The 24592-nt window shown below is 32.8% G+C and overlaps 2 protein-coding genes across 2 annotated transcripts; both read right to left on the reverse strand.

The window, feature by feature from the left end:
* Positions 1–1981: 1981 nt before the first annotated feature.
* LOC145603550 (DExH-box ATP-dependent RNA helicase DExH3-like) lies at positions 1982–17204 on the reverse strand. The gene is made up of 19 exons (XM_081659474.1): positions 16744–17204; positions 15981–16135; positions 15795–15882; positions 15429–15665; positions 14353–14448; positions 13404–13592; positions 13034–13193; positions 12822–12952; positions 12513–12683; positions 9918–10190; positions 9595–9789; positions 8971–9174; positions 6926–6995; positions 6695–6843; positions 4774–5082; positions 4630–4689; positions 3688–3840; positions 3480–3590; positions 1982–2797 (listed from the first exon to the last, which is right to left on the reverse strand). The coding sequence occupies exons 1-19, from the start codon at positions 16996–16998 to the stop codon at positions 2333–2335; spliced, it is 3471 nt and encodes a 1156-aa protein (XP_081515600.1). The 5' UTR covers positions 16999–17204; the 3' UTR covers positions 1982–2332.
* A 1832-nt stretch (positions 17205–19036) lies between these two features.
* Positions 19037–23872, reverse strand: LOC145606102 (uncharacterized). The gene is made up of 2 exons (XM_081662158.1): positions 23638–23872; positions 19037–19870 (listed from the first exon to the last, which is right to left on the reverse strand). Exons 1-2 carry the CDS (start codon positions 23774–23776, stop codon positions 19062–19064), a joined length of 948 nt encoding a protein of 315 aa, XP_081518284.1. The 5' UTR covers positions 23777–23872; the 3' UTR covers positions 19037–19061.
* Between the last annotated feature and the right edge of the window lie 720 nt (positions 23873–24592).

Here is a 24592-nt window from a genome sequence, read left to right on the forward strand (position 1 = left end):
GCTTGCTCGTACGATTATTTAATTTTGATGATATTATTTGTTTAATTGCTGTTGTTTTCTTCAATCGATTATCTCTCTTTACTTTTTAGTTCGATTGATGCAATTTCTTTCAATTTTGATAGTAATTTCGTTGATTCTATCAAATTGTTGTTTGTTTTTGCAGGAAATTTTCAAGAAAGTTCGATTATGTAATTTGAATGATATTATTTGTTTAATTGCTGTTGTTTTCTTCAATCGATTATCTCTCTTTAATTTTCAGTTCATTGTTGCAATTTCGTTCAATTTTGACAATAATCTGGTTGATTTCATCAAATTATTGTTGTTTTTTGCAGGAAATTTCTTCAAGAAGTGGAAAAATGAAAGGAATGATGAGTACAGCATCAACTGTGAAGGCGATAATTGTGATTCTGATATTGTCGGCGATTATGTTTCGGTGTGTATCGGCTGCTGTTAATCATACAGTTGGTGATTCTTCAGGCTGGGATCTCTCCTCCAATATCTCGCTCTGGTCTTCTTCTACCTCTTTCGTCGTTAACGACTCCCTCGGTATCTCTCTCTTCTTCTAATTCAAGCTTCCTTGAAATTCTTTGACGATTGCTATATTATTGAATTTTTCTTGAAATCACTTTACCTCTGGTTTATCTTCTTGAAAATTTAATTGTTTTTATTTTTCATTTTATTTAAATTTGGCTCAATTATCGTATATTTACAACTATACTAGTGATTTTGCGGTAGCTTGATCATGTTTGTTCACTATTATGGATTGTTATTTTGTGAATTGGTGTAAGTAGTAGATGATTTTATTTTAAGTTGTGGATTTACTTTTTTAAAATTTGTCTAACTTTTTATGGTGGATTCTGTTATTTTGAAATTTGGTCTAATTTTTTTTGGTTGATTCTGTTATTTTGAAATTTGGTCTAATTTTTTTGGTGTTATTAATCATATAATTTAGTCGCTAATTTTATGGATTGTTTATGGAAAATGTAGGTTTGTAAATTGGTTTATTTAAGTAATGAATGTGATTATGATTAACCTTGTTGAATAACAAGCTTATTAGTATCTGGATTCATGGCGGATTTAATAATGTATGGTTACGCTACATGACTATTGCAGTGTTCAACTACACCCCAGATCATGACGTCATTGAAGTTACTAAGTCGGATTTTGCTACATGTCGCACCACCAGCCCTATATCGACCTATGATGATCCCAATGGGCAGACAGTGATCTTGCTCAGCCAGCCTGGTTGGAGGTACTTCGTCTGTGGCAGGCTTGGCCACTGCTCCATGGGTCTGAAGCTTAGTGTCGAGGTTCTTTATCAGGATAACCCACTTGACCAGACCCCACAGTCCAACAGTGCAGCGGCTCAGCCAGTGCAGCCTGGTAGCACCCCGACAGAAGGCAGTGGTTATGGAGATCATGATAAGCATGACCCACATTTATCTCGTGGTTACAGTAACCTCAATTCAGACAATTCAAGCAGGTACTTGCTGCAACTGGAGATCACCATCATCGGAATTGTGTGCCTATACTATCTTTGCTGAAGGTTGGCATTCAAAATCAGGGTTGTTTGATTACTTCTCTTGATAATACAGAGCTGTGGAGTCGAAAAAACTTTTTGCAAAGGCAACTAACTAGCTATCTAAGTACTATTGGTAGCTCTAGTACATAATAATAGTAGTAGCAGCTGCGAGTCTGCAACATTAGTTCAGCAACCGAACTTGCCCCCTGATGAATTATGTGAATTGTCAGGCTGATTCTGATGAATGAGACATTTTCATCTGTAGTTTCGCCATTGTCAATGAATTACTTGCTAGGTATTTTCTAATTTCTATATCTTCAAGACATAATCCAATATCTACTGACAAATAACCTGTTTATCACGCATTACAAACTACAGATTCCAATCACATACAATCGTTGCCAAATTAAAATAAGTTCAATCACGTTATAGAAGAGATGCTGCTTATAAAAGATTAAGGTGATATTCGTATTAAATTTTTATCAAATCATTCATATTGTGTATTTTCATTTACATTTGAAAGCTATCTGAATGGTATCCCATAGTCATTATACGTTGAGAAATTGAATACAATGGCACCCTGTACAGCAATTAATTCTTGAACCCCCTTGAATTACAATGGACCTAATTTTAAATTTTTAACTGCAGAAGCCATGTTATACAATCTCATGAAAACAATAACATCTCCAACTTTCCTTCAATATCCAGATAGAATAACTGAAAGCAAATCCCATGATGCATTTTCATTTCACAAATTTCCTCGTATGTTGCGAGTTGCCAATACATGAAGGTAGCCAAAGAATATCAACGTCAACGACGCTTAGATTTCCTACGTTTCCCAAGAAGTTTCAACATATTATCAGTGACATCTGGTGGGGAATTATCATCCTGGTTCTCGTTTTTGTTGTCAGTATGAGTCAACCACGCCAAAGCTTCTATAGCAGCATCCTTTTCTGCAAGATTCTTGTTTCTCTGGGGCTTTCCAACAAACTGCATCCCCTTGAATTCCACCAGTGCCCTGAACTCATTGGTTTTCAGGTGTTTAGTTTTGTATTTAGGAGGAGAATGTCCAGCTCTCATCAATAGCGTCTGCAGCAAGCTCTTTGGGTTCATTCCATCTTTTGTGAATTTATTGCTGTCTACAGGATCCTTAAGTTTCCTGCTTTCACGACCAAACACAAATCTCCCGTCACATTGATCTCCTGATATTAGTTCTTGGACAGCAAACATTAGGTACTTCCCTTCTTTTAAGATGTCGAAAGTAGGATCTTCAAGCTGTGTTGTTGCAAACATATAACATTGCCGTTAAAATATAGTTCAGATAAAAGATAACAGAAATCAGATACGCCATAAAGACTGAAAATTGATTGATATATTTTTGCAGCCAAAACAAACTCTTATCATGTAGAAAATCAGAAAACAATTGAAAATTCATGTCTCTAAAGATAGTTCATTCTAGAGTCTAGGATATGACATTCTTCTATCCTTTTCCCTCATCAACATAATTTCACAACACAAAGCAAGAACAAAGGACAATGAAACATCACGTGTAATTTTAAAAATATATATGGCTTCTCTATTTCCCGTTAACATTGGGAATGATGCAAAGCTATTTTGAGACACAATCAGCCAAGCACAATTTCTTCGAGCAGAAAGTTCACTACGGGAAATTCTCTAGCTAATAATATCTCCTACCATCTCTTAAACACTCTTCTCAGCATCTCAAACTCATCACCAAACATACATCGAGAGTAAAATATAATCCTATGAAATACAAATCCGTTTAGATACTTTGGTATTAACAATCATGCGCACAGCCCTATGTAAACATAAGCAAATCACTACAATTGTTATGAGGCAAAGTCGCATGATTGATTCGAATCAAACAATCAAAATATCATTTCTGACTGTCATGAGAATATACTACACTAAAAAATAAAGCACAGCAGTGTCTTACCTTTTTTTGTAAAAGTTTGTCAAGCTCTTCCTTCAGCTTGCAGTAGCATTCAGCTGTGTTCAGATCCATGAAAAATTCAACATAGCCATCCAACATTTTTATATGTCCAGGCTATAGAATATACAAGTTAATCACAAGTTAGCTATTGAGATACTTAGGCAAAAATTAAAATAGGCACAAGGTCTAGGAGAGCGGGGGGAGGAATCACCTGTGTCCCATTGCTAAGAGCACCACCAAAGAGGATCAATATAGAATCAGAGACACCTGTCGAGTCACGTATGAAAACTGTGTTGACTTTGACTTTTTCTCCAAAAACCAGCCATGGATAAGGAATTGTCTGGTACCGTGAATTCACTGAATTCTAAATGAAATATAAAAAAATAAACAGAACAAATGCAGTTATTAGGTAAATAGCTATACAAATGAGACAGAAGGCTACTTGATACACTAAGTGACTCAAAAGCAAACATATGAGTAATCATTCATAAATAAATTAGAAGAATCTACATAATAGCTCAGAAAGCAGATCCCCAACAAAGTAAATGTCAGTCCACAAGATTAGAAAACAAATCAAAACAACCAAGCTAATGTATTAAATAAGCTGTAAGCAAAGAAGTAAAAGTAATACGAACAAAAAAGAGATCAATGGAAAAGCTCTATAGCATTACAGAACATAAAGTAAATTGTTGATGTCATCATGATTTTCTAAAACGTTATCCAAGATCCATCACATAATATTTTGTACCACAAGATTGTTGAGCTTCAGAGCACCAAGAATTTCTTAAGTCAGAGTGTCAGACTGCTCAGACAGTGATTTACATAGTGAATATAGTAAAGCAGGGAGTTATACCTTAAATCTACATCTGCAAAAGATATAACTATGCTACCATTGCTATTGTGCTAAAAGCCAAATTCATTTCTGCAAATCCAACTTCTGGACAACCAACATACAGATAATCTAAGGGACCCCAGCAAAAGAGGGAGATGACCCATGTCTAAGGAGTCATACTAAAGAGAAATGAAACATGAGATGAAACCATGATAGAGTCAGTCAGAGACTCAACGTATCACTTAAATTCAGCTACATAGTGGTATAGCACATTTGACGAAAGTAAAAGCTAAAGCATTCAACAAGTTCTTTATCACATACCGCATAGAGTAAAACTTGCCCATCATCCTTGGTCTTAAATGACATTGATGTTTCTCTGTGCTGCACAAATCAAAGACATTACATGTCAATCCTCTAATAAGGCAAACTCAGATTTAAAAATTGCTCAGAACAAAATTATCTCACCACAACAGATGCGATGCCAGGAAACAGGCCAGAACATATGACTGCACGGACCAACGACTGATTATGACTCAGCTTATTATTTGAGCTCACATCTTCATTTATTAGGCCAGCGTCTTTTAGAATGAAACTAAATTGCTTCCGAATAGAATGGATTGCCTGAAGAGTTTGGGCAGAGAGGAAATTCCTCCAGCAGTACTCATAAGCTGATCCCTCTCGCTCTGCATCTTTCCATCCTTCATATGCACGAACGAGAGCCATATGGTCACTGTAATCCTTGGCAGAAAACCTGGCCTTTGCAATCCCAGCTAGCTGAACCAAAGTTATAAAAACAATCAGTTAGGCTTGTCAAAGACTTTAAACTTCTACTCAATACAAGCTTTGACAGATGGCCAATGTGCACCCAAAAAATGCATTTTTAACAAAGATTGAAATGCTTAGTGACAGGAACAATAACATTGATAATGATAAATTTTTTATTCACATGTTCTAAATTTTACTCAGATGTTCTAAATTTCATAAAGCAGATTTTTTAAATTTTCACTCACATGTTCTAATTCTTAAATTAGATGTTCTAAATTAATACTCACACAGATGTTCTAAATTATTACTCATATGTTTTAAAATTAAATTTGAGACGCATGTTCTAAATTTTAACTCGCATGTTCTAAATTTTTACTCACATATTCTAAATTATTGACCAGTTCTCATATAAGTATGAATTTTCACATATGGACCTATTCTCACCGGATCCGGTGAGAATAGGTCCATATGTGAGAATTCATACTTATAAGAGAATTGATTTAAAATTTAGAATATGTGAGTAAAAATTTAGAACATGCGAGTTAAAATTTACAACATGTGACTCAAATTAAAATTCTGAACATATGAGTAATAATTTAGAACATTTGTGTGAGTAATATGTATAGAACATCTGATTTAAAAATTAGAACAAGTGATTAAAAATTTATAAAATTTGCTTTATGAAATTTTAAACATATGAGTAAAATTTAGAACATCTGAATTAAGATTATGAACATGTGAATAAAAATTTAGAACAAACTGATATAGAATATAAAAAGTGTGAGTAAAGAATTTAGAACATGCGTGTAAGAAAATAAAATATACGCTTTAAAATCTGGAACATATAATTAAAAATCTTAGAACACATGTTTTAAAATTTAGAACATATAAGTTAAAATTTTGGAACAAGTTATTTAAAATTTATGACATCAAACTTAACTAATTTATGGTTTAGAACATGTGAGTACTAAATTAGAACATTTGATTTAATTTAGAACACCTAAGAAAAAGTTTAGAACATCACATTAAAATTTAGAACATACGAGTAAAGATTTAGAACATAAAGAGTATTCTCACATAAGAAAAATTCTCACAAGAGCCTTCCCCTATATATATATATATATATATATATATATATATATATATATATATATATATATATATATATATATAATCCAATTTCCAAATTCTATTAACTACCAAATAAAGAATTTAGGTGAATTCCATAGGAATTCCCACCCCCCCCCCCCCCCCCCAAAAAAAAAAAGAGCATTAAGAATTTCCTCTTTTCTTAACACCCCCAGCATATACTAACTTATTCATTTTTGGTCAATTAACACAATCTGGATAAGACATATTTTTATGTAACTTAGTAATTTATTTGATTCTCTTTTAATTAACTCACTCATGACTATATATGTTTATCCATGAAACATAGTGGTTAATTTACTTTATTTTATCAAGGTAAAGGACCTCTGAAAAATGTATTTATATATATTAAAAAAAAAACTAATCGATAAATACAACTATAATTATAAAATTAGCAATTTTAATAAAAACAACTAATTCTTAGGAAAAAGACAGTAACAAGCAAATAATATGGCAAAGAGTGAGGACTTACATCCTTTTTGTCTTGAGGTAAAAGAAAAGGATCCTTAACACTAAGACCTGCTACTATTGTCAAGACAGGGTCGAAGCAGTGGAAGATGGCACCCATTATAAGCATCTTTCCAAGTTTTGGATCCACTGGCAGCATTGCCAAATATCTCCCTAATGATGCAAATATAGCAATTTGTAAGAGGATATCCTCCAGCAAAACATAATCATTTATAGTAGAGTTTGACATACTAACCGAGATTCGTAAGATGCTCATTCTCATCCAAAGCTCCAATCCTTTTCAGAAAATCAATAGCATTTTGGACCTATAAACATTATGCAACATCTATAATTTCGAGGAAATGAAGGTCCAGATATCAACAAAACGCACTAAAGCGAGTCCCATTTTTTCTACTAACTTCGTTCCAAGAAAACCAACACAGTCCAAACCCAAAGAGCACAGATTTTTGTGCATGGAAAACATAGGAAAAAGGATTAGCGGAGGTGTGGGGCATTAAAAAAAGAAAAGGAAAGGAAAAAAAATATAAAAAAAAACATCAACTATTAGATTATTGTTACTACTCCAGCACTTAAAGGAGTTCGGGTCCAATGTAGAGTTAAAGTATCCAAGAGCTATGGTACAAGGCACACTGCAAATACATGGACCAAGGGAAGAGAGATCACAGATTATTGCATTATGAGAACTAATATGGCCCTACAATTCTAAAAACCTTTATCCCTCTTCCAGCTATTTAATGTCCCAAGATTTCTTCCATTTCTAAAAGCGGGTGTCATAGTGAAATTCATCGCTTCCTCTTCCTAAGTAAACAAGATTTAAGCCCGTGCGATGAACATCTTTTTCCTTTAATCTAACATTTTGTATATTTCTTATTAACACTTGATCTACATGGCTTTTATTTTCATTTATTTATTTTGGCTTTCCTTAAAGCTCACATTTAATTTTTACCGAAAATAATTACAAAAATTCATATAAAGTCCCTGTGAAGAAGATAATTTTTCCTTATGTGACTCTTAATTAATCAATTATTTGATTGATTTTAATTCTAAATCTCATTTGTTAGCTTTGGATAATTGCTTATATGTCGCTTCCATCATTTATATATGATGTAAGAATTTTATAACTTTGAAATAAATTCTTTTTTTTTTTTTTTTTTGTCATTCAGTAGTTGCTTATGTGGCACTTCCACTACTCTATTCCAAAACCGATAAAATCCGTATGTGATGTAATTTTTTCTTCCCCTTTCCATTTTCGGTTCCTCAAAAGATTTTTCTTCTCAATTCATTACCTACAAAATTCGCTTCATAAATCAATGTCTCTTACACTAAAATTTTGTCATATATTATCATTTCAGCAAAAAATTGCCCAATAGAGTTTAAAATAATGTCAACTTTAAGTTAACTCCAAGAAATTGACCTTTGTCACGTATGTAATTCTTGAACAATCGCAGGTTATAGTTTTGATATTTTGGAGTAAATTTCCAACCAGGGATTATCAAATATGGGGAAGTTATTGAATTTTCCTCCAAGGATATTCAATTGGGGTGTTTAAACAATCAATTGCAAGAAGGAATGTCAAATTAAGAATGCTAGGGTTCCCAATAAAGTTTTTCTATCTAAGTCACAAAATGAAAATTAAATTTCACGAATTTCTTGTTCAATACAAGAAAAGTAAATGTAAAGCAAGTAATTTGTACCCATTGAAATGTATAAAAAAAAATAATAAATAAATAAATTTAGGGTCCCATTGAATTATTGTAAGAATTCTTTAAGGAAATTGTAAATAGGTAGTGCTACTCAAAGAAAAAAAACAAGGTTTTGGTGGTTAGTAAAGATAAAACCTTAATAAGTTGTTTCCAAACAAGATGAAATATATGTAGTTCAAAAATTCCCTTATAAATGTTTTTGAAGAAGTATGACTAAAAATATTATAGAAGCTGCATCATAGAGAGTTAAAATCATGTTTCATAGGAGCATTAAAAGGTTTTCCCTCCATCCCTTTTAGAGCACCTTAGCAGCACCTCAAAAACCAGCCAAAAAGCAATTGCTCTCTTGCCACCTTTGCCTCGGCACTTTAGGCACAGCATACACTAAACTACAATAAACTGAAAGAGCAGGGTACTTTCATATGTCCTAGATCAGATGTCCAACAATTAGAGTGAGCATTCCTGTCTAAAGGTAGTCACAACTAGCAAATTTAGATCAATGGGATTCATCTAAACTGCAGGGACTTGGTATTGTAAGAAAACTAATAATACATAAAAATATATGAGAATCACTTACTGCCAATGGTGCTGGTGGTTGTAGTGCCGATGACAAAAATTCTGCAATACTGCCAATTTGTAAACTTTTAATTTGCAGACAGAGAGAATTTAATGGAGTTCTCAGCAGCTCAGGGAGTTGGTAGTCAGCAAAAGCATCATATACACATCTGGGATACAAATGATAGCACTCTCCTGGCTGCACGCGACCAGCTCGTCCCCTACGCTGCAACACAGATACAAATTAAAATGCAAGACTACCAAATGAGGTGATAATTTTCAGACAAACATGCAATTGCAAAGCCATGGCAACATCAGAGAGACTCTTCCTAAATTCTAAGAAGACTTGGTTCCTAGTAAGCCAATGAAGTAAAAGAGAACCCAACTAAGCATTGTAGCACTGAAGGAAGGAATGTGCCTCTACAGCAACAGCATGCAAACCCACGCAGCAAAGCTTGATTGAAAATGAGATGAAAATAATTAAGTTTGAAAATTTCAAGCAATGAAAGATATTTCCAAAAAATTAGTATGCCAGATTAAAAGAAAAAGATAAACCTGAAACAAGAGGACTATGGTATAAATGATTCGAGCGATAATAAAAAAAAACAATCCAACTATGGAAAAAATTTAACAAGAAAATACTCACTTGCCGCATAGAAGCCTTTGATATCCAAGAAGGAAGTAGACAAGGGGTGTTATTCAGAGCATCATAAGTGGTCTCTTTAGCTTTCCCACAGTCAACAACATAGACTATGTCATTGATTGTAATGCTAGCTTCTGCCATATTTGTAGCCAAAACTATTTTACGCACATTTGGGGATGGCCTCTCAAATATTAGTTTCTGCAAATGCGGGGCAATAAATGGCTTCAACATTAGAATGCTAAATAGAAAGAAGGTCATTCAAAAATTTTAAAACAAAAGCACCACCAACAAGAAGAATAAATAAAAGAGGCACTGAGGTGATCTACCTGTTCAGATGTAGCCATTGAACCATGACAGGTAAGTAGCAAAACCCTGTTTGGGTCTCCAAGCAAAGGGTGGGCTTTAACCTGTTCCTTCAAGCAACTAATATCTTCCCAGCCTGTCATGAATACCAAAATAGCACCGGGTGGTTCCTTTCGACATATATGACACAAGACGGCTTCAATGAGATTAAATCCAATGCAATCCGGTGACCAACATGACAGAGAATCCCGTGCACGAGGACTGTAATTTTCGAAGCTTGAGTTTTTCAAAGCATCCTGTGAGAACATTATGAGGCAATCATAAACAAAAGTATTAAATTCAAAGGTTCACTTATACCCAAAATCCAGTAAATTGAAAAGCTCAACAGTCAAACATGCTAACAATATTACAATTTATTCAAGTTCAAGTCCTAGATACTGGGGTTACTGGCATCTGGCACCACAGTAGAAATTTGAAGGCAAAGTGGGGAATTATATAAAACCAGACAAGCAGCTGGGAGAAGAGGATCTTAACAGCTTCTATGGTGTTCAAAAATCACTAACAAACACTTGAAAGTTATACAAAATTAGGACGGGAACATTCCTAACAGTGATTATTGCATACCTAACCTTCAATAAATGGAGATGCTCAGTTTAACAGACAAGCAGACAGAAGAAATTCATTCTTCAAATAAATCATCCAGCAGTTAAGCTAGTACAAGCAAGTCCATAGGAAAGCAAATGTTTCTCTCTTTTTTCATTTGTTAGGTAGAGTTGTGAAAGATCAAGTTAGGACATACAAAAGGCTAGAACCTCAACATTCCACATTAATTACAATCACTGGAATCAAGTCACTTGCAAATACTCTGAAAATTAAGAATCTACTCCCGCTGTCTCACAATGTTTAATAAATTTATTCTATTCCTTTCTGAAAAATTCCAATTTTTGGCATACCTTCTGCCTCACTACCATCAAGCAATTAAAATTCAGTTATCCTTTCATAGTTATGGATACCAATTGATTCATTTACACGAAGCAAGTGCAAAAGTTTATATAAAATAAAATAAATAAAAAATATATATATTTCACATTTGTAGTAAGCCAATAACCACAACGGTTTTTTAATCTTGACGAGTTTTCGGTGATTTATCATCCTATGCTCACAGATGCAATAATTATTACTGTTGAAAAAATGATTATCATTCATTGACTGCTATGAAAACATTGCAGGACTGAGAATAATCTGCATAAATTGCCCGTATGTTGCTTGAACCATGCTGCGCAAAGCACATTTCCTAGGAAATAAGAGGCTCCAAGCAGTCATTTTCCAAATCAAACAAGTTATCCTGTTTGGGGTACTAATTTTGTACAATAAAGTTAAGGAGTCTTGTGCCCGGGTATGCCTAGATTTTTGTTTTTCCTTTAGTTATTTATTTCTGGAATAAAAGAAATTAACTATTTTCCAGATTATGTAGGCTTTTCATGAATTTGTTCAATGATACTATACCCAATGAAATTTCCAAATTACTTAACCTCAAGGAAATTTAAATCATATCTCTTACATTAAAATCTTACCCTTTACAAAGTTAATTATTCTATAAACAAAAGAGCAACAAATGTATCAAAAGATTTGGTTGAAATTTATTAGACATCTATTTAGACAATTGTTGAAGAAGGCTTCCAAAGAAGAATGATACATCAAAATATTGAGTTGATTTAAGACAACTATAAATGTTTTACAAATAATATTCCAAATCATTACACTTACATTAGAATCTTACACTTTACTAAGTTGGTTATTCTATAAACAAAATAGCAACAAATGTTTCAAAATTTTTGGCTGAAACTATTAGACATCTATTTAGGCAATTGTTGAAGAAGGTTTCCAAAGAAGAATGATGTATCAAAATATTGAGTTTATTTAAGACAGCTATAAATGATCAAAAAAATTCCCAAATAAGAATGTTGAAGGTATTTTTCATGAAAAACATTACTAACAAAAAATATTAAAGAGATGCCTAGAATATAATTGGGGAGCCAATATTGACCCTAGGGAAAATTTAGTCAAATTTAGATATTTAATCCAGATATGTCTTATTCACGAAGTATTCACACCTGGAAGCCCCCAAGAAACAAGAATCCCATGAAATAATTATATAGACAAATGCATAGGGAATAGGGATCAGCATTGATAAGTATCATAAGTTTATTGATCAGATGCACTGATGCACATAGCTAAGTTACAAATATTACAATACTATAATATGTTTAAAATTGTAATAGTCCTCTCTCCAAATTAAGTTAAATGTATTCATATCATAAAATAGAGTTTATATCAGTAACAGTTTTAAAGGTCCCATCAGAGCAGTTATTCTAACTTTTAGCATTTTAATTTAGCTCAAAGGCCTCAAACTTAAAACAAAGATAATAATGAAGCATCTCAAAAGAAGAATTTATAAAGCATCAAAGTACAAACAGATTTTGAACAAAATAGAATACCAAACATCAGAAACTAATGCACTGGATGGCATAGGATTGTAACAATCAAGCACATAAAACAACTTCCACAATGTATTGATGTTATGCATTTACACATTGAGTCTACAATCAAGCACATACCTCAACAAGAGTAGTAATCTGATTCTTTTTCTTCCTAGGAACCAATTGTTTCTGTGTTTTCCAGACTTTTTCTTGTCCATAATCATCAATTTGGTTGAATGATGTCAACTTGTATCCTGTCAATTCCAGCACATCTTCTAAGAAATGAGCTCTTACAGGATGAGTGAATCCCTGTTAAGATTATAAGTATAAGATGAGCAGCTAGGGTATCAAACAAAAAAGGTTCCCAACATCACTCGTTACAGAAATTTAACTCAAAGAAGAGACAAAGAGGTACATGATATACTTGGGTGAAATTATATCACTTACCGGTATGTGAATCATAGGAGCTCCTTCGAAATAATTGGAAAACAACTCGGCGTTCAATGTTGCACTCATCAGAATCAATCTCAAATCCCGGCGTCTAGGGAGAAGATCTTTTAACACGATCAATAGAAAGTCTACAAATTTCAAACATCAGAATTCTGAAGATAAAAAGGGCTTGGGATACTATAAATAAAGCTAATTTTCAATAGGCACACCTTCATTCATTCCTCTCTCATGAATTTCATCTACAAAGACATGGGTAACACCATTCAAGTTTCGATCACTTAGCAAGCGCCGCAGCAATATACCACTGGTACAAAAAAGTAGGTGGGTATTTTTCCCTTTCATTCCTTCTAATCGGACTTTATAGCCAACCTAACAAAAAATGTGTGACATACAAATGAACAAAATGACTTCTAAATTCAGACCTCTTAACCAACAGACAAAATAATTTGAGACAAAGACGTTGTATGATAACAGCCATTTCCAAAGACATAAGAAAAATCAAGGATGGAAAACATCAAAATGGCCAAAGAAATTTTGAGCCTTAGTTTAGAATATGCAAGTCAGATCGACAGGACTTACAGATTCACCAAGAGGTTCTCCTCTCTCTGCTGATACTCTTTCAGCTACAGCCATAGCAGATATTCTTCGGGGTTGTGTGCAGATTATGTTACAGAAGGCACCACGGCCAGACTCTATCTCAGATTCTAATATATACTGTGGAAGTTGGGTGGTCTTACCGCATCCAGTCTCACCAGATATCACAATTACCTGTAAATTGTAGACATTCAAGAAAAGGAGATCATAAATATCATGCAATATTCAAATGAGATGGAATTGTGCAGCACTAAACTGGCATATACATTTCAAAAATGTTTCCGTAGATATATGTGTTGCCGCTTGCAAAGAAATTACATGATATTCTGAAACAGATATATTGCAAAAAATATATTATTGAGTTTCTCTCTCTGATATAATATATTGTGTGAATGCATTTTAAGTGTCTGGTTGTTAAGATATAAAGGAATAAACTCTAAATCCTAGGCTCTCATTTTTGTCAGCCACTATCATCGTTAATCCAATAAATATTAACACATACTCCCTCCTTTTCTTTTGATATTCTTGTTTAGAATCTAAGAGTTTTCCACAACTTGAGGGAATATTCTAAATTATTCCTAATACAAAAGAAAAAAAAAATAGTCAAGTACGGTCTTGTTTGATATGTCTCAATGAGTTCTCCAATCATAACGAATTTTTAATTTTTTTTTACTAACATGTACGTAGAGACATTAATGGTCAAAGACATGCATTGACAAATACTCACTGTCAAACCAAGAACGCAAGAGTGTAACATTTTTCAGCTATAATTAGCATACAGCATCAGCTAAAGCATATTGCACGACTTGCAGTTAATATATTCTAAAAGTCTAAACTTTAACAACGAACATCTTTTAGATAAAGATAAAAAAAAAAAAAAAATTAGTGAAAGAAGATAAAGGTAGCATTTAATTAATAAAGAAAGAAAACATACTTGATTCTTTGCAATTGCTTGAAGCAGCCTCTCCTTTTCACTGAATGCAGGCAGTGATTTCCTGAATTCCAACAGTTTTCTACCTTCAGGAGATTCCTATACAGAAGTAGACAAAGATAATAGAGATATACAGCAAAATAAGCAAGGTAGAGACCAAAATTTCAAATGCTTTTGGGTTCATAGGATGTATAGTGACTTTACTGTACAACGTCTAGTTTTACGGTAACTTTTAACTTGCTTAAAGGCAATTTTTTAGTTATCATATTTATCGTAAATTAAGAGGTGATTTTCAAGGATCATGTGGTTACCTGTATACAATATAGAAGAGGTTTTTATGGGACAAATCTCTTACAAGAGCAATTTTATCAACATCACAAAAAGGTAACTTTCACTTTGTTTCGAGGTAACTTTTAATCATAATAGGGCAACTTTACACCCATTGTACAATATTTATTGTACACCTGCCTTAATTAAAATTGTCCCCAAATATTTATTCCTCCAATAGGATTTGTTTGTAGAAAAGAATAGGAATATTTACCACTTACCCTGAAAACCACCAATTATCCAATCATTATAATAAACAATCTGTACAAAGCTTCAAATACACTACTAAAACCCTTCTGTTAGCCTCATGACATGCAAATTGCAAAAGATCAAACAAATGTGATTTTAGCTGAATTTCTAGTTATAAGAATGCGTTAAAAGTTAGATCTTTACAATGATTGGAAAAAAATATATTTTCTCCATATGGTTAACTTTGACCATGAATTCTCACCAATATATAAGAGAAAATATAGTCAAATGGAATCTTGTTATGTTATTTACGGTCTGCAAAACCCAAAGTCCCAAATTTGTAATTATTTTGTCAATTTTACTAATCTAGCCCATTGGAGACCATGAGAATAACAACAATTGCAATTTAGCAAATTTGGAATAGAGGAACTATTCATCCAGGTTAACATGTTGAATAGAACTTGGACATTGAAAGATGATCAATGTGGATATTTGGCAATATATATAAGCAAAAGCATCATAACTTTCACCTTAAATTTTGCATGGAAAGAAGCCAAACATACCTGCCAAGATCTCTGCATATTACACAAACGCAAACTCCTTCTCTGAAGAATCCTTTCCATAACAGAATCATCCAACATAGCATTTGGATTCTCATCCAAAGTTTTGTTCCTGTCAGCATCACCAGTCTTACATTCCAGTGCACTATCACTAGGCTTTCCGGGATCTAACTGCGCCCTATCAAGATGTTCCTGAAGTAAACCTTCCACCCTCCTCTGTACACTTAATGGAATTGCCACCTGCATAATAGAGCATTTTATGTATGCTACTAAAAAGTAGAAAGAAACTTGCTGAAAGTGAAAATGAAAACACTACCCAGAAAAGAACAAATATTTTGTAAAGAATCTGAGAGTAAACAGTGACATTACCTCTCTTTGCGGCCGTTTATCATCAAGGTCTGGCCGATAATTGGGAAGAGGAACCTTGCTTGCAACAACCACTTTCCCATATACCTCACTAATAATACAATACAAAGCCTCACATAAGAACTATCATCTCAGTCAACAAGCAAACAAGAATAGCCCATAAAATAATACTTTGTCGTAGTGTCATACCAGTAAAGTCCCATCCTTCTAGCAAGATTTGATATCTGCTCAAAATCTCTACGGTCTCGTTTGTCTTTCGATACAATCTCTTGCTCTTGTTCATTGCGTAACAACATACTAAGTTTCCATTTCCACTCATCAACATTTGCCACCGAAGACGATGCCTATCAACCACATTACCATTTCACCAGAATCACAACAAGCTCTCATAGTCTCATTCAGACAATTGTCAAATGCATCACCTTCCTAAGCTAAACAGATACATCTGTAACAATTTCTTAGTTGTAATACCACACATTACCTAGCATCAATCGAACTCTTCACCCCATTTGTTAAAATGAACATACTTACCACATTCATAAATCACTTACTTCAATTTTATATTTAAGAACATCAAAGGGATAACTTTATGTTACAGGAAAAACTCAGTTTTATCACTAACTAAATTTCCCATTTTGAATCATGTTACTCAAAAACACAATTCTCAATCCATATAATTCACTTATACTAATACTTCCTCCGTGTCTTTTTAGTTGACATGCTGTGTGATTCATACGTAATGAAAAATATAATCAGGTGACAATCTTTTTACATTCATCTCCGTATACTCCCTATCAATTAATAATAACAATTTTTATATTTTTTTGCATATCAAACGTCAAAAATATTAATAGCTGAATTCATGCATTTGCAAATATGACTAAAAAAAAAAGTGTCAACTAAAAAGAAACGGAAGAAAAACCATTAAAACTGGAACTGAAAATAAAATTACCGTATTCGTCTCGAAATCACACTCATATTCATCATCGGAAAACTGCTCAACGGCGTAACCAGAAAATTGGCGGTGAGAAGAGAGGAAATGATAAGAATACGGCAAAATCCCGAGTTTATGACTGAATTTTTTACGATTAAATTGTGGAGGAGTCAGAAAATTGAAAAGAGCATATGTTGCGGTTGAATTTCTGCAATTGGATAGAGAATAAATCGATTTTCCGCAGAGCAAAAGAAGTCCAAGCTTTGAATGCATTCTAATGGAGCTTCAAGCATGGCGTCAGCTCCATGCTCAAAGACGAATTTGCGTCTTAGTTTGATTTCAAATGAATTTCTGAATTGATGATCATGTTCTTCAAATTTGATTTTCTGGTATTTTTGTAGGGTTTAGGGTTTATCAATTTTATTACTTTTCAATCTTTTTCAATTCTCCAATTAACTTCGGTTTGTTGTTTGTATTGTTTGTTTGGGTTCTACTTACGATAGAAAATGGGCTAACAGGTGATACATTATTTTTTTTGAACTGCTACAGGTCGCTCCCATTTTACATACTAAAGCTCCCTTTTTGACAAGGAAGGACGATATTGCCTTTTGTGTAAGTTGTAGTGTATAATAGTATAATATCATTCCCGACCCCTCCACTTACAACCACGTGGTAAAAAAAAATCCCGACACTACCACATTCGACCTCGGCCCACGACATCTAACCCCACCACATTCGATCTACCACCAAAAATCCAATTTTTTTTTTAAAAAAAAAATTATTAAGCATTAGCGACGGGTTTAGGACGATGGATTATTTTTGTTCATCTTACTTTAGGTAAACAAAGATTACATTAGTGAACTAAAATTAATTTGTCAACAAAAATAAATTATATTTCTCATTATTAGAATTAAATTATGATTATTTTTGCGAACTTAAAGTGATTTTTGTTGAATACTAGTTAAATAAGATGAAAAGAACATCTCGTCAAAATAAATAAATAAATAAATAAATAAAATAAAATAAAATGAAAAGAACATGGCTTGAAACAAATACAGTATTGATTAAGAGTCACCTTACTCAGCACATGTTGGTGAGCAAAAAGTCCAAGTACTCAACATAGGAATTGGAATTGATTAGGAGTGGCAGTTTTAAAATCAAATATGACTCGATTTAGGAGTGGCAATTTTAATATTGAATATATACGATATGGGGGGTTGCAATTCTAAGTAAAAGGAAAAAGAAAAAAAAAAAAAAAAGTACTCCCTCTGTCCCTAAATTATTACGTTCCTCTTTCTAGCATTAATTCCTCACATAATAGAGAGAAAGAGGAATGTAATTTAGGGACGAAGGGAGTATTCCCTATCTTCAAATTTTGAATATCACAATTGATTGAACGCAATTATCTGACATATAAAACTCCCTTCGTAATAGTTGTATTAGTTCAACTAGCACATTTATTAATGTACGAAGTATATGTTTAGCCATAATGCAATTGTGTATTAGTAAAAGTTATAAAAATGTGATATAGTTTTTGAAATGCACAAGAATTTCAGATAGAATTCAACATTTTAGTACTTAAAATTTAACCACAACCAATTGTTAAGTATAATTGTTAAGCATAGAAATTTTGGCTTCTTATACATTACCAATTGCGCCTTCTAAGAGACAAAATTAAAATAACAAGTACACAAAAAATCAATCATTTTGATAAATGTCAACTAGCTTACTTAATGAAAGTATTGAAAAGTGCTTGGTATCCAAAATTTGGGATCAAATCCTTTTAACAGCATCTACAATGATTAGCTACATGTACATTATGTGGCTTTGGGTTGCCACGTCATTAATCCTCAAACTACATGATTTAAGCTACAACTTCTACAATGATAAGCTACATCCTTTTGTAATAAATAAACCGTAAAAAATAATAAAAGTAATAATAAAATAAACAAACAAATACATAAAAAGTATTAAACAAATAAATACATAGCTTTCTAGAGCTATGTAGTTTGGCTTAGCTAGCTACAACCTATGTAGCTCCACAATAACTAGCTTGTAGATAGTTCTACATTATTTAGAAATAATTGCAAGCAGTTCCTTTTATGCAACCATTATGGATGCTCTAACATTACTATGTTTATGGCTTTTTTTTACGACAAATAAAAAGGTCAGTTATTTCAAATCAATTTACCAAAAACCAAGGGTTGAGTAAAGACATAATAATAAAAATATATTAATATTTAATATTGTATCAAATTTTATACATGACTATTTACCAAATAGAATATGAAATACTTACATATATACCCTTAATTAAAAGTACAATAATAATCAATCTAAGCATTAGAATCGAAGGAGTAGTATATTTGTGTGCCAAGTGCAACGATCACTAATATTGCTACACCCATATTCATCAATAGTTGACCTTTTGTCTCATGCTCACTTTTACCGTCATCATTACCATAATTTGTATCCATTTCATGAAAGTTCACCTTGTCTTGATCAAGAGCATCAACATACTTCTCATGTTTCTCTTGTTCTTCATAATTAGCTTCCTTGTGATTTTCATTCATCTCTTTGTGATCTTTTGTAACTTTTGATTTAATATAGTCAGAAATTTGTTGGTTAGTGCTACCTTGGTTTTTTTGAGATTGATTTAAATCAATTGGAGGATTTACATGTGGTGGTACACTTGCCAATTCTTGTTGTATTTTGTGTTGTGCGTTAATATCTTCGCCTTTTCCGGGTATCGCAGATGGTGGACTAACACTCTTTCGAACCGCCCGAGGCTTTTCTACATTAGTAGGTTTCGAAGATGAATCGTCTTGCAATTGAGGTCGAGGGTTTTGTTGTAAACCAGGGTTTGGTACACTCGATGTTTTAGAAGGTTCTTGAAATGCTGCACGAGTGTTGGGTTGTTTTTCAACGAGGGTTTCCTTATTAATGGTAGTTGTCTTTTTTGGCATTGTGATAGTAAGAATTCCGCCTTCAAACTTTGCTCGAATCTCACTCATGTTACAATCTTTTGGAACAATAACTTCCTCTTGAAAACGACTCCATCTATTACTGGTAACGAGACGTTCGCCCCGAACTCTTAAAATCCCGCTACTTTCAGCTACAATTCTGATTTGTTCTTTAGCAAATCCTGCAATGTCCCATGAGTATGTATTTAGTATTAGTAATAAGTTTATCGTAATTTATAACACATAATTGTTAAAGAAGATCATGTGAACAGTGTCAAATTTGCAAATGGTACGGAGTAAAATATTTCTGGATCAGGGGAAGTACATAAAATAAAAGGTACATATCATGAGCTTGCACTTTGGTATAGGTATGTGCGTTTTAGTATACTTACTTTAAGGTAGCTTTATTTAAATTCCTCAAAAAAAAAAAAAAAAAAAAAAAAAAAAAAAACTAGCTTTGTTTTTTTTTTTTTTTTCTTAAAAAAAATGTACACTTTAAGCAATATACCGTTTAAATAGTACGAAGTATGAATTTGTAATTTAGCCATTAGCCTAAGTGCATAATTATTGTGGTTTTTAAATAGCTCTTCCAATTTAACGTGCAACTAATTCACATACGAATATACGATTCCCTCTTTGACCTTATGTTATTACTTGTATTACATAATTTAAATTATTAAGAAGTATTCTCGTCTATTTTTAATTATTATTTCAATTACATGATCAGAATTAAATACTTCAGACCGTCTTATTTATATAAAATATATAAGAGGGAAAATTAATAGCAAAGCACCATCTATGCATAAGGTGCACACAACAACACAGCACTAAATACTAAGGGTGCAAACAAAGCAAAGCACCATCTATGCATAAGGTGCACACAACAACACAGCACAAAATACTAAGGGTGCAAACAACAGCAAACTCGACAAATGGTGCTCGCAATGGCATATACTAAACTATATATGTTGCCATCAATAATGGCTACATATATAATACAGTAGTTCATAATTAAACTAGTTTGTGGACCAGGGCGATGCCCCGGATTTTTACATGCATGGAACTGATCATGAATATATATTGTAATTTATGATTAAAATTTCTTGTAATTAAATTTGTTGTTCATGTTGTCATTTCCTACATTTTGTATTTAAAAGATTATATAAAAAATGACATAGCTCAGTTATAAAACCCTTAGTTTTAGAATTAGAGGTTGTGATTTCAAATCTTGTGGTGAGCATTTTTTTTATTATTATTATAAGTGAATGACATATAATGAAGACAAATGGAAGGAAGAGCCATGTGGCGTTATGAGTAGTTTCGTGGGTGATGTGGCGTAGTGAGGGGAGCTTACGTGACACGTGGACGTTGTTAGAAACGTCTTTTAATATATTAGGGTTCGTTTGGCATTGCTATGGTTTTCTTTTTTTGGTTTTTTGTTTTTTAAAAGTATATTATATATGTCACATAATGAATAAAAAATTACTAGTATTTAGACTTATTAAAATCATGATAATTTTGAAAACTGACAACAAAGAAGTGGAAACACCTTTTTCTTGTTTCCTGATTTTGGTTTTAGTTTTCAAAAAGACAGAAAACTGAAAACCAGAAATGATGCCAAACAAACCCTTAGTTAATAGACTTAATTAGGCTAAATCAAGGCTTACTACAGGTGCATTACATTCCCCTGATATATACTTACCTAAACTTAGGGTGCGTTCGGTTCACCTTATTTTCACTTATTTCATGTGTAATAAGTTCAGATAAGTTCAATTAAATTCAGATAAGTTCAGTTCAGGTTTGATAAGTTCTTATAAGGGTTACTCAAGTACAAATTACAACTAAAATAAGTTTTAATAAGGTGTAATAGGTTCAGATAAGTTCAGGTTAGTTCAGATAAGTTCAGACAAGTTAAGATAAGTTTAGATCAGTGAAAATCAGGTGAATAAAACACACCCTTATTAAATTGGCAAATTTGTCAAAAAAAAACCTTTTAGATAAACCATTTTGCGAAAGAAAACCTTTTAAAAGCTTTTTAGCTAAAGGAAACCCGAATTTTAACATTTTGGCAAAAGAAAACCCGAATGTGAATTTTTTTTGTTGATGACAACCAAGTGTCTCTAATCTGCGTAATTAATTTCTAATTTATTCTAATTATCCTTTTAGTACTTAATTAACAATTTTATAACTAAATTAATGTATAAAATAAAAATGAAAAAAAACCACCACCCTCCTCCCTTTCCACCTCCCCTTGCAGCAGCCATTTCCTTTCCTCCTCCCACTGCAGCAGCCCTCCTCCCCCACGCCACCTACAACCTCTCATCCCCGGCGACCTACCTCAACCTTCGGTCGACCCCCCTTACCCCCGACCTGCTGCAACCCTCCACCTCCCCGGCCCCTCCCTTCGAACATCTTCCTTTCATTTCTCCCTCAAACACACAACCCAAATTTGGTAGGATCTTGTTGGAAGCTTCAAATCATGTTTTCGCACACAATCAATGCATTTTTGCTTGGATTTTATCTTATAATTTGCTTGAACTTTGCAATTTTTAATTTGTCCATAACCCTAGAAAAATCGATTTGGGGGTTTCTAAATTTGTGCATCTTGCTTGCAATTGATGTTCATTTTGGCTTTGATTATATATGTATATGATGGTAGGATAATTTGGAAGCAAATTTCAATTGATTTGGACTTAATTTGAGCAATTTAGAGCCAAAAATTGAAAATTGCTTATTTGTGGTGGTCGCCGCCGGGGATAAGGAAGAAAGGGATGGTCGGCCGGTGGTGGAGGTAGATCGCCGGTGGTGGGGAATCTGGGCGGCGGGTCCAATGGGGGTGGGGGTGGTTGGCTAGTGGTTAGGAGGTGGTGGTTGGCTAGTGGTTGGGAGGTGGTAGTTTTTTTTTAATTTAATTATTACTCATAAATAGGTGGGTTAGAGAGTGATTAAAAGAAAGAAAACAAAATAAGAGACTAAGGGCTTGTTTGGCATCGTTTTCTGTTTTCAGTTTTCTGTTTTTTTAAAAACAAAAAACCAAAAACAGGAAACAAGAAAAAGGTGTTTTCACTTTTCTGTTGTCAGTTTTCAAAATTATCATGATTTAAATAAGTTTGACTAATTTTTGTTTAATTATATGACTTATATCATATGAGTTTGAAAACCAAAAAACCAAAAAACGGAAAACCACAGGAATGCCAAACGAACCCAATTAAGTGAATTAGAGGGTAATTAGTGAAACAGGTTTCTCCTTGCAAAAAAAATTGAGGTTGTGGTTTTTTTTTTTTGATAAAAGGGTGCTTTTAAAAGGTTTTTTTTTTTTTTACAAATTTGCCTATTAAATTAAAACTTTTTGTAGTTGTAAATTGAAACTAGATAGCCCTTCTTATGAACCCTTATTAGAACTCATCTAAATTTGTTTTCCCTAAACTAAACTTATCGAAATTTATTAACTTTTATCTGAAGTTGTCCGAACTTTTTTGAATTATATGGTCAAAAAATTTTGGCCTAATTTAATTTTAACCAAAGAAATCTATTATACTAATTGTCATTTAATTAGCAACAAGTCCATAGCCAAACTACTCCCTCCTCGATCAAGTTCTCCATGTATATATCTTAAACATGTACTCTATGTATATTCTCAAGCATTATATATAACCTTATATAAAAGGAAAAAATTAAGAGATGTTAGATACTCCTTCCATTCCTTTTTTTACTTTATACTTTGAATTATACGGTCTCCAATGGACACCTTTAACCACAAATATATATTCAATAAAATTTGAGTAAAATTTATACAAGTATAAAATTATCAAATATATCTCTAGTCAAATTTAACAAGATCCTCACATGATATGATTATAATGTTTATAGTAGTAAGATTTATAGTCAAATTTACAAAAGTTGACCAAAAAAATTCAAATGTAAAGAATAAAAAGAACGAATGGATTACCAGGTAAATGGTAAAGTAGTATAGAAGCTCCTTCTTCATGCTTCCATTCAAAAGTTGGCTTAAAATCTTCATATACTGGGGCAGCGCTTAATCTTGAGCGTCTAGCCCCAGTTCCTGCACCTCTTGGTCTTATATTCATCGCAACTGTATTCTGTAAGATATAAACAACTCAATACGAGTTATGAACGTGTCCAATTCGTGCTAACAACAAGCAACTGCCTTATCTTACAATGATTTTTTAGTATGGTGCTAACAAATTTTATATGAATGAAGGTACATGCATGCCTTGGGGTTTATATATATGCATAATGTACCATGTAAAATATTGTCACATACAAGAATATGTGTACATATTTTGGGGTTATCCTATGAATGAAACAATACCAATTTCTTTGGGTTGGTTTACTAGGTAACGTTTCTTAAGCCTTAACTTTGTTTCGTTTTGGTAATAATGCTCCTAACTACTAGTATAATTATTCCTTCTTTAGGAAGATGTGGATTTTATGGTTTGATTCATTTCTTAAATGAATATTCTTTGTTTGATATTCACACTTTGGTAATGCTTGTCATTTGGTAAGCTAACAGTGATCCATTTCGTATTATGTAACACTCCTAGATTACAAGTCATGTCTAGGAATATCCATGAATAACTATCTTATCTTTCCAAAGCTTTTGCGGCTGGCCTTATAGGCTTTTATTATGGTAACAAAATTTTCTCATCGGATCCATTAATAATCGATAACTCCTTCGTCTTAGGCCATGTTCACTTCACCTTATTTTTGTTGAACTGAAATTAATTTTGCTGAACTTAAATAATTTTTATGAAAATGAAATTATTTTTACTGAATTGAAAATATGTTTACTGATTCTCAGTTATAATTCTTCTTGAAAGTCACTGATTTTTACTAAACTGAAATTATTTTTGCTGAAATGAAATTATTTTTGTTAAACTGAA

This window comes from Chenopodium album, chromosome 22 (assembly GCF_948465745.1).
Source record: "Chenopodium album chromosome 22, dcCheAlbu1.1, whole genome shotgun sequence".
In the NCBI taxonomy this organism is placed as follows: domain Eukaryota; kingdom Viridiplantae; phylum Streptophyta; class Magnoliopsida; order Caryophyllales; family Amaranthaceae; genus Chenopodium; species Chenopodium album.